This window comes from Oncorhynchus mykiss, chromosome 31 (assembly GCF_013265735.2).
Source record: "Oncorhynchus mykiss isolate Arlee chromosome 31, USDA_OmykA_1.1, whole genome shotgun sequence".
NCBI classification, from domain to species: Eukaryota; Metazoa; Chordata; class Actinopteri; order Salmoniformes; family Salmonidae; genus Oncorhynchus; species Oncorhynchus mykiss.
In genome coordinates, this window is record NC_050571.1 from 42954159 (window position 1) to 42970280 (window position 16122).

The 16122-nt window shown below is 41.1% G+C and overlaps 1 protein-coding gene across 7 annotated transcripts in view; it reads right to left on the minus strand.

Moving 5' to 3' along the window:
• LOC110505192 (protein diaphanous homolog 2) overlaps positions 1–16122 on the minus strand; it is a 648044-nt gene that overhangs the window by 614255 nt on the left and 17667 nt on the right. For 6 of the 7 annotated variants that reach the window (XM_021584242.2, XM_036969763.1, XM_021584241.2 and 3 more), the window contains exons 3-4: positions 11020–11052; positions 9421–9597 (exon numbers count right to left, since the gene is read on the minus strand). In XM_021584242.2, the coding sequence (XP_021439917.2) occupies positions 9421–9597; positions 11020–11052 (210 nt within the window). The remainder of the gene's footprint in view (positions 1–9420; positions 9598–11019; positions 11053–16122) is intronic. The other variant, XM_021584239.2, reaches the window with a different exon arrangement.

Consider the following 16122-nt stretch of genomic DNA (forward strand, 5'->3'; position numbering starts at 1 on the left):
CTACATGGAAGAATCCCAACATATCCCTGGCAGCAGACTCAGGTAATTGAAACGTTTACACAGGCACCCTACAAACTGTGTGTGGAGTTATTTGTGTGTGTGTGTGTGTGTGTGTGTGTGTGTGTGTTCTTTCATGTTGCCTGACGGTTCTATCCACCTCTGCTTGGCTGGCCTAACAGTCAAACGGACTGGGTCTTAACTCTGTATCACCTGATTCAGCATTCAGAGCTACTACTGTAGGAAACAACGTGAGACAGACAAAATAACTGCCTTGGATACGTCAGAAATCACAAAGCAATGTGGAGAGATGTGCTGCCTGTGAACACAGCTTGGGGCTTCCAATGGCTTTCATTGCCAGGGATAATGAATGGGGTGCCGCCATATCTGTCTGCTGTTGAAAAGGACATGGACAAGGGAAAAGGTTGAGTATGAGAGAAGTATGTTGAGAAGGAGAGAAAACATTGTTTTAATTTGCTTCGACTATGACAAATCTGTGACAAAATTATTTTCTCCGGTGCCCCCAAGTTTAATTCATAGAGTTTAGGGGCACATCTAGGCTCTCCTCCTCTGTGGTTTAAGTGCCCGTCTTGTTCAGACAGAGAAAGTGTAACTGCAATGGAGGGTCACAGCGGCTGTTATTACGGAGAATGCTGCTCCTGGCAATGAGGCATAGGCACATAAAGGCTCAAACTAGCCTCATCAGCACAGTAATGGTCACTTTCGCTCACTCAGTCTCTCGCAGTCTCTCTCTCTCTCTCTCTCTCTCTCTCTCACGTACATACACCAATTCTATCTCTTTCTGAAGTTGACAGTGACAACTAGGAGGGAGGATGATATTTTGGATGTATTCCCTGCAAAATCAATAGATATGAATGATAAAGAGATCATAAAACTAAAAACTACAACAGCAAGTGAAGGCATGTTTATAGCAAGAGTTCACAGATTGTAAGTCAATTCCAGGTATTCTCTCTCTAGAATACATGGAATACGACAGAGAGGCAATATAACCGACAGCCATAGCAATAGGAGGTAATGTCGACAAGCCCACAGGTAGTGACAGTAATAACTACCGCTTGGAAACAGAAGAGTTAGGATGGAGTATGATGTATCAATTGGCCCTGGTCAAAAGTAGTGCACCATATACAATGCCATTTGGGATGCAGAATTGGAAATGATCATCCACAATACAGACAGGTTTGTATGATATGTACTCTGCTCTATAACAGAGCGCGATAGGGTGCCATTTGCGACACATCCCTTGGAACATTCTGTGCCAACATGTAGGAGAGTGGATTGACAAATGTGTATGCATGTGTGATGCTGGGTAGTGATGGGTCAAAAAAAAGAAAATAAAAGACAATTCCATACAGTTATATATTGCAATATTATTTTGGGATATTATATCTATCGTTTTTGTTTAAAAAAACAAATTGCCACTGTAGGTAGCATTAGCTAGAGCTAGTCGGCTGTACCTGAGCCAAAACTCCAGTATTTTTCATCCTATAGCTTGTTCTCCAACTTTAAATAGTGTTTTCAGCACTTTTATTTCCCTGGCTGATCAAAACGTGTTTTCTCATGCGCTCATGTCTCTCTGCAGCAGACATATAGTAAGCTATTAGTTTGGAACATCAAATCTCAATAAAATTGCAGCATCGAATTGCAATACAAAGAATCATAAGAATTGTGAGAATCGCAATCGTATCGGCACCTAAGTATAGTTATAATATTGTATCATGAGGTCCCTGGCAATTCACAGCCCTAATGCTGCTGCCTATGGCTCATTCGCCTCACTGTTTGTCCGCATCTAACGTGCTTCACTGCGGTCGGCCAGGCGAGAGACAATTGTTCCAATAACAAAGTTCACACACAGAGATACGTGTGGTCTAAAGGGCATGGTCTGGACAAGACAAGGAGTGACCTGTCCGTCTATCCATTAATCTGTCATGGAACGTCCTCGACGGTCGTAACAACCCCTTCCTTCTCCCTCCTAGTCATACCCTTGTACAGGATAAATGTGTCTGAATATTAATGGTAAATGGGGCGATGGAGATGATGGGGAAGGGTACAGATTCATAAAGAGGGGAGTTTGCCGCTGGCTAAATGAGGATGTAAACGTGTGCGTCACATCGCGGCTTGCTGTTTTCACAGCACCACGTCCCTCATTAAGAATTCTGCCACCGCGCCTCCTCCTCGCCAAAGACTCTCCCTCCAATGGGAGATTTCAGAGGATTTACCACAGTGAATTTATATCAGAGGCTCCAACTCCAGGGTCCAGCTGTGCACATCTAAAGAACCCAAGGACGCCGCACAAGACTACACACACTCTCCTTGTGGCAGAGTGGAAGCCACGGCAGCCGTAATGTGGCTCTCAGGCAGGCAGCAGCTACTGGTTTAACATGACCAATACTGTAACACTAACAACAGCACTAGCACAAACACTACAGTAACACTAACACACACACACACACGACACCCTACAGTACAGTACACACTACCACTTCTAATACTAACACAAACACTACACCCCACAGTACACACTACCACTACTAATACTAACACAAACACTACACCCTACAGTACAAACTACCACAACACCCAACATGAACACACTAGAACTACACGCCACAGTACACACTGCTACTACTAATACTAACACAAACACTACACCCTACAGTACACCCTACCACTACTAACACTAACAAACACTACACTCTACAGTACACACTACCTCTACTAACACTAACAAACACTACACCCTACAGTACACACTACTAATACTAACAAACACTACACTCTACAGTACACACCTCTACTAACACTAACAAACACTACACCCTACAGTACACACTTCCACTACTAACACAAACACTACACAGTACACACTATCACTACTAATACAAACACAAACACTACACTCTACAGTACACACTACCACTACTGTTACACTAACACTACACCCTACAGTACACACTACCACTACTAATACTAACACAAACACTACACCCTACAGTACACAATACCACTACTGTTACACTAACACTACACCCTACAGTACACACTACCACTTCTAATACTAACACAAACACGACACCCCACAGTACACAATACCACTACTAACACTAACACAAACCCTACAGTACACACTACCACTACTAACACAAACACAACACCCTACAGTACACACTACCACTACTGTTACACTAACACTACACCCTACAGTACACACTACCACGACTAACACTTACAAACACTACACTCTACAGTACACACTACCACTACTAACACTAACACAAACACTACATGCTACAGTACACACAACCACTACTAATACTAACTCAAACACTACACACTACCACTACTAATATTAACAAACACTACACTCTACAGTACACACTACCACTACTAACACTAACAAACACTACACGCTACAGTACACACTACCACTACTAATACTAACACAAACACTAACACAAACACTACACCCTACAGTACACACGACCACTACTAACACAAACACAAACACTACACGCTACAGTACACACTACCACTACTAACACGAACACTACACCCTACACTAACAGTCCTCCAATGATTTCATAACAGGTCGGGAGGAGCTCATTTGTCTGTATCTACCAACCCAGTGCTGCTCTTCTTCCCAGAACCTTTTGATGACCTGGTAGCATTATGGGCTTCTCTAGTTTTTTTTTTTTTTTTTTTGGGGGGGGGGATATGCAGACTACATGCTGTCAAGGCTGTCCTGTGAGGATTTGAATGGGTCAGATCAGCTTGGCAATGGATGACAGTAACCAGACCTTCCCTCACCCACAGGGGAGGAGGGAACTGGGCCGGTTTGACAGGTCATACCTTTTCGTAAATTAAAGGGGCGGAGATCCAGACAGTTCTCCTTCTCCAAAATCCACCAAGGAATGTCCTTTGATAGCAGACATGGGGAATGGTCAGAGATGATCTATTGAAAACTAATGTCAGAATGTTTTTTATTCTGTGATGTCATTAAAAAGAGTTATAAAGGAAATACTGTAACTTGAAAAGTATACACTCCATGTATGAAGTCTGCATCCTTAACGTTCTATATATATATATATATATATATATATATATATATATATATATATATATCAAAAAGTATGAAAGTATTTTTGTTAAGATAGGAATGTGATTTTAGGAACCACAAGATACAGTGCCTTGCGAAAGTATTCGGCCCCCTTGAACTTTGCGACCTTTTGCCAGATTTCAGGCTTCAAACATAAAGATATAAAACTGTATTTTTTGTGAAGAATCAACAACAAGTGGGACACAATCATGAAGTGGAACGACATTTATTGGATATTTCAAACTTTTTTAACAAATCAAAAACTGAAAAATTGGGCGTGCAAAATTATTCAGCCCCCTTAAGTTAATACTTTGTAGCGCCACCTTTTGCTGCGATTACAGCTGTAAGTCGCTTGGGGTATGTCTCTATCAGTTTTGCACATCGAGAGACTGAATTTTTTCCCCATTCCTCCTTGCAAAACAGCTTGAGCTCAGTGAGGTTGGATGGAGAGCATTTGTGAACAGCCGTTTTCAGTTCTTTCCACAGATTCTCGATTGGATTCAGGTCTGGACTTTGACTTGACCATTCTAACACCTGGATATGTTTATTTTTGAACCATTCCATTGTAGATTTTGCTTTATGTTTTGGATCATTGTCCTCCCAGACCAGAGAGGTGTGTAGAGTTGCAGCTCATGTCCAGAGTAGTTTGAACCTTGAATATCAACACGAGGAAGAGGTGAGAAGCTCACCTTCCAGACAATCACTGGTACGGCTGATTAGCTGTCCTAAGTCAAATATCTAGAAAAGCTAATTTAAGTGGGACCATCCTACTACTCTTTTCAAATCACTGTATCCTACTACTCTCACACCAATGGGAACCATCTGTCTAGCCTATCTTCCAATGAACATCTTCCAGAGTGAACAACAGTAGAAGACTGTTGGACAATCAGAGCCTTACAAGCGTGCCGCTGAAAGGCCAACCCATCACCCTTCCTAAGGAGGGCTTAGTTCCAACAGAGACAGATGCACACGTAAATACATTCATGATTTCTTACTCCAAATGGGCGGTGGTTCATGTGTAAAGTATATGATTACTGGGAGAATAGTTTCTCAAATGTATCGACAAGAAGAGTCTATTTTTCTTACTCACTCTCCATGTTGATGTGTAAAAAGCCACCATATTGTGTCAGTCCGCTAGTGACCTTTTTCTCATGTATTAAGTTGGTATGTTTATTCTGTGTTATTATTTAGTTCGCTGGTAAATAAATAAATAAACCAATTTATGTAGTACTGATTCATAAGTAAGGCTGGGGTTATTACAGATCCAAGAAGGTTACGACTGTTCAGAATGATGATATGATAAGAGGTTCTGTTTAATATGTTGACTGTTTTATGGATGTGATAGGTAAAATACCTTTAGAGTTTCATTCGGAAGATGGTAACTCTTTAAACAACTGCTCTCGTGGTGCCCCAAATTCCTAATGAATTTACATGATTCATTTAAAATCGGGTAACAATTAAAGTTAGTTGATTCAATAAATAACATTGATCAGATTATTGAAAGTAAAGTCACGATAACACTGAAGGAAAATCACATTTGGATTTGTCTTAGTCATTAAAGCACAACATGGGGGCTCCTTGGTCAACCCCCTAACACCCTGACTTGAAACTAGAGTGTTAAAGCAGCAGTGCATGCCATGTTATCAATCAATAAGAGCATGGGGATACGAGGAGATACACAGAGAACAACAAAATGCTATGTTTTTTTTAAAGCAACGGCAAACCTTCTTTATTGAGTATCTCTGTATTGAGACTACGATTATGCAGTTTGAATGTCATTTGATTTAGCTACTCCAATTCAAGCTAATATAAATAAAGTTCCATTTGTGCATTATAATTTCAACATAGGCTGCTGTTAGTACTTTAGCTATGAAAATGCTCTACAATCTATAGATAGGGGCATGTTGGTGCTGGCAGCTTCAAAAGCACGTAAAGGTAATACAAACCCCTTTACTTCATTGTAATTAAGCTTTCAGTGAAGGTTCTCAGTGCAACACATTTTCAGCCGCTGAGAAACATGCCTTTCCTGTCATCGAAGCCTGAGTTTAATGTCAGAGCGTGGTGAGCACAAACACAGTAATTGAGAGGTGAGCTGGATGAGACGAGGTGAGGCAAAAAAAAATAGACTGATCGTGATAAAAAACACGAGAGAATCTGCATCACTTAGGCTTTCGCAACAATAACCATTATATGAAAAAAAGGTATACAGAGTGACACACGCACACACACACGCCTATGCAATGAAGCCAGGGTATCGGCTGAAAGCTTCTTGTTAAATTTTCAATCCGGCAGCATACACAGAGCCAACCAGAGCCAATTTCTGTGGAATTAAAAAGCAGGGGTTGCAAAAGACGTTTGACCTTGGAGATGAGTACGAGTTGAACTTAAAATTCAACAAAGTCCGTCATCAACAAGGGGAAATGTTTTCACCTGTAAATTCATTCATTTTTACATAACCTATGGGTTGTTATTAAAGGTCCAAGGTAGCTATTACTTATGAGTCTGGCAAGCCAGACTAGTCAGACTACCTAGTAGTTGGGGCTCGACTTGAGTCTAAAAACAAGGCGAACAAAGCGTAAAGATGGGGGGTTAGGTCATGCATTATTTTTCCCTCTCCTTTCATCAAGTCAAGCAAAACCCCACAAGGGGGCAATATTGAGCTTTGAACAGAGAGTTCCATGGGAATGCTCATTGATCAACCCATCATCTCCTACTAAAACCATGTCACATGTGTCTGTGGGACCACAACTACGCTTGCCTCACAACTAGCAAGGATAGGACACCATGTACGTTGCATGCCATGTATAATTACATGTAACTGCAAAGTGATCAGCTACAATTATTTCAAATACACAACAACAGGTTGAACTGATGCAAATTCACGGTTTATTATCACACTATGCTAGATACGCACACTCTTATAATTCATAACACAAAGGGAAGAGCTCGAACATCATGTTAAAGCCATATGAGTGTTACACCATTTTCTATTGAATATCACCGGGTAGAAGACAGGCATTTATAGTGCATCTTTACTGGTAACAGGAGAGAGCTATGAGTAACACTGTAATTAAAGTAACCAAACTCTTTGTATCACCCTCGCTATTTTATGGTTGTCTAGTAGTTACCGGTGATGTGTATAAACCTTGGATGACAGACATGGGATCGCTGTAATGAAGCCACCGTGCAGTCATCTTGGTACTCATCTAATGTAAAAAATATTTTGGTAGCAATATCAATGCATTTACCCATAGGTTTATAGACCAATAAGACGGCCCCAAATGTGTTCCAATTCGGTGAAGGGTCGGAGAGGTACTCAGGTCCACACTCATTGAGGAAACTAAACTAAAATCTGTGGGTGTGGAATAGCGTTTGGCCGGAGCAAGGAGTCTGGGTAGCCAGGCAAGCTCTCTGTAGCTCTGATGAGCTCTCTGTAGGAACTCTGTAGCTCTCTGATGGAGCTCTCTGTAGCTCTGTGATGGAGCTCTCTGTAGCTCTGTGATGGAGCTCTCTGTAGCTCTGTGATGGAGCTCTCTGTAGCTCTCTGATGGAGCTCTCTGTAGCTCTCTGATGGAGCTCTCTGTAGCTCTGATGGAGCTCTTTGAAGCTCTCTGATGGAGCTCTCTGTAGCTCTGATGGAGCTCTCTGTAGCTCTGATGGAGCTCTTTGAAGCTCTCTGATGGAGCTCTCTGTAGCTCTGATAGAGCACTCTGAAGCTCTCTGATGGAGTACTCTGTGGCTCTCTGATGGAGTACTCTGTGGCTCTCTGATGGAGCACTCTGTAGCTCTAATAGAGCACTCTGTAGCTCTAATAGAGCACTCTGTAGCTCTAATAGAGCACTCTATAGCTCTCTGATGGAGCTCTCTGTAGCTCTCAGATGGAGCTCTCCGTAGCTCTCTGATATAGCTCTCTGTTGGAGCTCTGTAGCTCTCTGATGGATCACTCTGGAGCTCCCTGTTTGAACGAGGGCTGAGTCAAGTGAACTTGAGTTACCGAGTTAAGTGAGAAGTCACGACAGGGTTACGCTGATACACTCACTCCTGTCTCTCTCTTTGATCTATGTGCTCTCTATGCTGAGCGTCAGCGTGATTTTAGAGCTGTGACACGGCTCTGCGCAGCGAACCAGGTAAGTACTGCTCAGCAGAAGCTTAGCCTGAGCAGAGCTCCCTGCCTGCAGATTACGAAGAAAAGAAGAGTGGCGCATAGTATGAGACACAAAAGCACCCACATTAACATGATGTAATTATAGAGGGCAATAGAAAAGAAAACCGCTACATTTCTTTGCCAAAACACATCACATCTACTGATATCATTATTATGACAACCAGTGGAGACAGAGATCCACCTAAAGATCAGACTCTCTGGTGAACAGTAAAATAACAATGTGATTGGTAGCTCGTACTAAAAAGGACCCACGGTGAGTTTCAGACATAGAATCAGTAACCATGTCCATTCTACCCATTACATCTCTATGGTTCAAGACAAGTAGTGGTTGAAGGTGTAATCCCATAGTACATATACATTGAGTGTACAAAACATTATGAACATGACATAGACAGACCAGATGAATCCAGGTGAAAGCCATGATCCCTTTTTTATGTCACTTGTTAAATCCACTTCAAATCAGTATAGATGATTTAGTATAGAAGGATTTTTAAACCTCGAGACAATTGAGACATGGATTGTGCATGTGTTCCATTCAGAGGGTAAATGGGCAAGACAAAAGATTTAAGTGCCTTTGAACTTGATATGGCAGTAGGTGCCAGGCACACCGGTTCGTGTCAATAACTGCAACACTGCTAGGTTTTTGCTTAACAGTTTCCGGTGTGTATGAAGAATGATACACCACCCAAAGGCTAATCCAGCCAACTTGACACAACTCTGGGAAGCATTGGAGTCAACAAGGGCCAGCGTCCCTGTGGAACACTCTCGACACCTTGTAGAGTCCATGTTCTGATGTGCAACTCGATATTAGGAAGGTGTTCTTAATGTTTTGTAAACTCAGTGTACACTGCCAGGGACCTCACAATACCAATACGGATTGTAATATGGATTTTAATTCTCACGATTCTGTAGGTATTGCGATTAGATACCGCAATTTTATTGCAATTTGACATTTCAAACACATTGCTCACTATATGTCTGCTGCAGAAAGACAAGAGAGAGCCATGAGAAAACTAGTTTTGATCAGTCAGGGAAATACTGTACTGAAAACAGGGACTCTACATTCATTCTTAGAGGGGAGCACTGTGGATAATGGTGGCTATATACACTTGGTTCAAAAGGAGAGTTACAGTATCGGACTTACCATCATCTTCTCAAAGAGAGCGTTGATCTCCTTCTCGGAGAGGTTCATGGAGCGGTCGTCGAAGAGAGGCTGGGGCATGGGCATCTCTACCTGAATGGACATGGGGTCTGTGGAGTGCTGGATCAGGGGCTTGTCCTTCTTATTCCCAGTCTTCCGGAAACTGGTGATCCGGTCACGCTGAAGGGGAAAGAGAGGGTGGCATTACCAGTGTGTATGGTAAGTGTTACGACATATAGTATTTAACTAGGAATATTTAGCTAGGCTTCAGGCTTTCTGAATGCTTACATACTGTAGAGTTGAGTGATACTGTCATATGCCTGCCATGTCTTTCAAGCTCCTTCCCAACCTTTAAACAGGCATCAGCTGGTTGGGATGGTACCACAGGCCAGCTAAAGTAAAGCGTTTTGCCTGTGACAAGGGGCGGACTGATAATGTGTGCTCATCTTCTGTTGTGTCGTAAAAAAAAATGATGTTAGATTAAATGATAATGTGCTTTAACAAGGGGTGTAACATTGCTTGCTCTATTTCAAACTTTGATGTATTAATCTGTACAGTTCATGTGTATCTGAATGAAAACATGGTACATAATAAAATGGTACACTGTTAAATACAGCGACGTCATCGATTTTAACTTACCTTCACACTTACCATTAACCCTGTAGATTAGGATTGTTCAAAATCACAGACTGTTATGGGAGTCTGTATAACTTAAGTACATATGCCTCAGAAAGATACTCTCCTCACAGACAGTACTCAGCTATTCTAGCTACACCGATGAATTAAGAACAAATGTCAATCGCATAAGTAAAAATACATTCACCTGAGCTGTGCTTGATTTAGTTTGCAGGGGGCAATGGGACAAATGGAATCGTCCCAAAAGTGCAAACTGCAAGCATTAAATCAAGCGCACCTCATATGTATTCAGGGCCGACGACAGAAGACAGACCAAGATCAAATGATATGCCGCCAGCAGCACACACCTTTGTTACACAGTCAGAAGAGGGTAAGTCCATGCACCAGTCGCTGTTAGTTAGTCGTCAGTGGTATTAGCTATATGGGTTTAGGGGTCATGCTTGTGTGAAATGAATGAATGAACATACATATGAAAAGGAATAAGACAAATCAATTAATACGACTTTTTATTAATGATAGCACACCTGAATCTACACTGAAATCATTGTGGACGGACCAGTGAAAGACAAACCAATGATGTTCAACATGATTGTAGAATCTACATGTAATACAATCCATTGAAACAGCACCAGTGTTTGACCCAGATAGAGTGTACTTGTTCTTTGTTAATGAATTATTAAGAGGAATAATAACAAATACAATATATAAGCCTGTTGGATACTGTTGGGCTGATATTTGACTGATTATGCTAGGCATTCATACGTGATCATTTGGCCACATTAAATAACCATAAAATACTGTAATGACAGTAATACAGGAACCCTACTTGGTTTACTGAGGGCACCGTGTCACTCTTGTTTCATTGATCCATCCACAGATTTCAGTTCAACATCCTGTGCAGCCATGACACAAAGAGAAGATGATGCGAAACAAAATACACAAAGAAATGAAAACAGGACGCCTTACCATGTCGTCAGCCAATGTTTTTATGTGTATGTTCTGTTGAAGGGAAGGCACATTGTGAAAAATAAGATCCAACTGAAAATGACAGCCCCATGGTGTGCATGTGAAGGAGAATATCCAAAATGTCACAATACACAGTAACAGATGGACATGCATGCAAACGTGACAGAAATGTCATAAAGCCTCAGACGAACCCATATGAATGAACCTATGAATAACCACATCTATGAATAACACCAATGCCAAAAGTATGCAAAGCTGCCATCAAAGCAAAGGGTGGCTACTTTGAAGAATCTCAAATATGAAATAGATTTTGATTTGTTGAACACTTTTTTGGTTACTACATGATTCCATATGTTATTTCATAGTTTTGATGTCTTTAATTCATTTTTTAAATAGTAAAAATAAAGAAAAACCCTTGAATGGTTAGGTTTTCTAAACTTTTGACTGGTACTGTAACGGTTTTCTTGCGGTGAAGGAGAGGAGGACCAAAATGCAGCGTGGTTACTATTCATGTTTTTCAATAAGACAACTAAACATGAACATAATACAAAACAACAAACGTGGAAAACCGAAACAGCCTATACTGGTGCAAACTAACACAGAGACAGGAACAATCACCCACAAACACACAGTGAAACCCAGGCTACCTAAGTATGATTCTCAATCAGAGACAACTAATGACACCTGCCTCTGAGAACCATACTAGGCCGAAACATAGAAATACCCAAATCATTGTTTGTTTTTCTGACTGCCCACCCCAACTCACGCCCTGACCATACTAAATAATGACAAAACAAAGGAAATAAAGGTCAGAACGTGACAGGTACTGTATGTTTCACAAATTTGGACAGGACAGTACAGTAAAGTAAAGAAAAGTAGAGTGCAGTACAGTACACTAGAGTAGAGTACAATATAATGTACTGTATTGTACTGTACATATTTACTTTACTGTACTGTACTCTGATCTGCTCTGCTGTACGCTACTCTACTGTGCTCTATTGTGCTGTCATGTCCAAATTTGGGAAACATAAACATTGGTTCAGCCTGGTCTGGTCCGGACCAACCAAATGTGGCCTTGTTTAGGGAAGGAGCTCATTAGTATAATAGCTATTGTGTAGAATTAACTAAATATGCAAAATAAGGTTATTGCATATTTTAACCTTTGTGTACCTATTCGGGATACAAACACCATAAAGAGAATGATATGAATATTCATAATTAAGCATAGTACAGATCAGGGACCCATGATGTAATTCTGTTACCGTAATTCCATTACCGGTTATAAATCCACTTAACCTACTGTAGTTCAATAACTAAAAAAAAATGTTCTCAAACTCAAGAGCTGTGTTCAAATACTCATACTAACTGCACTAACCGTACTACTTGTGATGTAAATTGAGTATGTAGTATGCTTATTGGACATGTATGGATATGGATATAGTATGGATATAGTTAGTATGCCAAAAGTTCCCGGATGTCGTACTACATTCGCCAAAATACGAAGTATACGAGCAGTGGACACTATTTCCGTGCTTTAGGACCCATAATGAAATTTGTGTCCTAACCGATGTGCTAACTGACTTGCCAAAACTATAGTTTGTTAACAAGACATTTGTGGAGTGGTTGAAAAACAAGTTTTAATGACTCCAACCTAAGTGTATGTAAACTTCCGACTTCAACTGTAGGCCCCCGAAAAAAAACTCCCAAAACAGATGTTTGTTTCCTTTCCAGACACAAGGCATACATTGCCAATGGCCTGTGGCTCTGCTGCGGACGGCCGTTTGTAAAGACGCCTCAGTCACACACTGACACAGGAAGCAGGAAACAACACAACACCATATGCTGTGGCACTATGCTGTGGGGGCTGTGAAGCGCTAACGATTGGGGAACGTGGGGTGTTGTGGCCATAAAGCGGACCTCCTGCGGAGGGGATTCTCTCCTCGGTTAATCTCAGGCTATCGCTCTTAACGGCTTTACACTGCAACTCCTCGAGCCGTTAGCCCCATAGCTCCCTGAGGCTAAAGACTGCAGCTAGCAGACGCTCAAACTGCCATATCTATTACTTCTACGAATCAACAGTTGGTAGGTGTTTTCTGTCATGGATAGAGCCTCTATCTATGAATTTCCACATCTAGTTCTAGTCCCTATGGACAATGTGAAAGTGTTATTTAATTACTCCTTCGAGGCAGCCTTGTCAAGATGATACCTGCATACTATCACTGCTCCAAAAGGTTACGTGAGGTAACAGAGAGCAATGTCTCGACTGTATTGCTCAGGTGATGCCAACAGTGTCATGCCAGCAAAAACGCTGACATTACACATCCAAGTATATCTGACCAAATGATAAAAGACAAGCATTGTCATTTAGAATTCCAAAAAGTGAGTGTGGAAGATGTGAAAAGATTACTGTTGTCTATCAACAATGACAAGCCACTGGGGTCTGACAACTTGGATGCAGGTGCTTCTACACCTGCATTGCTTGCTGTTTGGGGTTTTAGGCTGGGTTTCTGTACAGCACTTTGAAATATCAGCTGATGTACGAAGGGCTATATAAATAAATTTGATTTGGATGGAAATTTTACTGAAGATAATAGCGGACGATATTGCCACTCCAATTTGCCATATCTTCAATTGAAGCCTGCTTGAAAGTGTGAGCTCTCAGGCCTGGAGGGAAGCAAAAGTAACTCCGCTACCTAAAAATAGTAAAGCCGGCCTCCCGAGTGGTGCAGCGCTGTAAGTTTGATCCCAGGCTGTGTCACAACCGGCCGTGACTGGGAGTCCCATGGCTCATCGTGCGCTAGCGACTCCTTGTGGCCTGCTGGGCGTTTGCAGGCTGACTTTGGTCGTCAATTGAATGGTATTTCCTCTGACACATTGGTGCAGCTGGCTTCCGGGTTAAGCGGACGGGTGTTAAGAAGCGCAGTTTGGTGGGTCATGTTTCGGAGGACGCATGACTTGACCTTTCCTATATGCTATTTTACAGTGAACAAATAGACAGACTTTCAGTATGCTTATAGGGAAGGACATTCAACAAGCACAGCACTTACACAAATGACTGATGACAGGTTGAGAGAAATTGATAATAAAACAATTGTGGGGCTATTTTGTTAGACTTCAGTGCGGCTTTTGACATTATCGATCATAGTCTGCTGCTGGAAAAACTTATGTTTTGGCTTTACACCCCCTGCTATATTGTGGATAAAGAGTTACTTGTCTAACAGAACATGGAGGGTGTTAATTAATGGAACCCTCTCCAACATAATCCGGAAAGAATCAGGAATTTCTCAGGGTAGCTGTCTAGGACCCTTAATTTTTCAATCTTTACAAACAACATGCTACTGGCTTTGAGTAAAGCCAGTGTGTCTATGTATGCGGATGATTAAACACTATAAACGTCGGGTACTACAGCTACGGAAATGATTGCAACACTTAACAAAGCGCTACAGTTAGTTTCATAATGGGTGGCGAGAAATAAGTTAGTCCTAAATATTTCCAAAACTAAAAGCATTGTATTTGGGACAAATCATTCACTAAACCCTAAACCTTAACTAAATATTGTAATGAATAATGTGGAAATTGAGCAAGTTCAGGTGACTAAACTGCTTGGAGTAACCCTGGATTATAAACTGGTCAAAACATATTGATACAACAGTAGCTAAAATGAGGACCAATCTGTCCATAAAAAGGTGCTACTCTCCTTAACAGCACTATCAACAAGGCCGGTCCTACAGGCCCTAGTTTTGTCGCACCTGGACTACTGTTTCAGTCATATGGTCAGGTGTCACAAAAAAGGACTTAGGAAAATTGCAATTGGCTCAGAACAGGGCAGCACGGCTGGCCCTTGGATATACACAGATAGCTAACATTAATAATATGCATGTCAGTATCTCCTGGATCAAAGTGGAGGAGAGATTGACTTCATCGCTACTTGTATTTGTGAGAGGAATTGACAAGTTGAATGCCCCGAGCTGTCTGTTTGAGCTGGCACACAGCAAGGAAACCCATGTATACCCAACAAGACATGCCACCAGAGGTTTCTTCACAGTCCCCAAGTCCAGAACATGGGAGAGGAGCACAGTACTACATAGTGCTATAACAACATGAAACTCTATTCCATATCAAGTAAATCATGCAAGCAGTAAAATTGTATGTAAAAAAAATATAAAAATACACCTTATGGAACAGTGGGGACTGTGAAGCAACACAAACATAGGCACAGACATATGGATACACACACGATAACATATGCAGTATACACACACGTACACAAGGATTTTGTGTTGTAGATATGTGGTAGTAGAGTAGAGGCATGAGGGTACAACCATAACATGTGGGGAAATCGGTTTTGAATGTATTGTAATATTTAAAAAAATATATAAAAAATGCATAACGGCATTAATTTTGCTGGACCCCAGGAAGAGTAGCTGCAGCCTTGAGCGAAGCAGCTAATGGTTCTCAATACAATAAAACAGGGCCAAAGCATTGTCAGAAGAACTGTTGTGCTGTTAACTACAATGGTTAGCTTTACTGACAGATAATGACCACTAAACATGTGACTGTGGATAATCACAAAGATACGTTGATTAGGCTAAACATTATCTCTCAACTTAAGAAGCAATAGCTAATAAGGTTGTAGTCTCAATCTTAACGCTAACCTAACTCCTAGTTTATGGTTCACTAAATAGACAAGGATATGATATTATCCCGATACTTTGGTGCCGATACGAGATACAGTTGAAGTCGGAAGTTTACATACACTTAGGTTGGAGTCATTAAAACTCGTTTTTCAACCACTCCACACATTTCTTGTTAACAAACTATAGTTTTGGCAAGTCAGTTAGGACATCTACTTTGTCATCTACTAAGTCATTTTTTCAAAAATTGTTTACAAACAGATTATTTCACTTAAATTTCACTGTATCACAATTCCAGTGGGTCAGAAGTTTATATTAACTAAGTTGACTGTGCCGTTAACCATCTTGGAAAATTCCAGAAAATTATGTCATAGCTTTATAAGCTTCTGATAGGCTAATTGACATCATTTGAGTCAATTGGAGGTGTACGTGTGGATGTATTTCAAGGCCTACCTTCAAACTTAGTGCC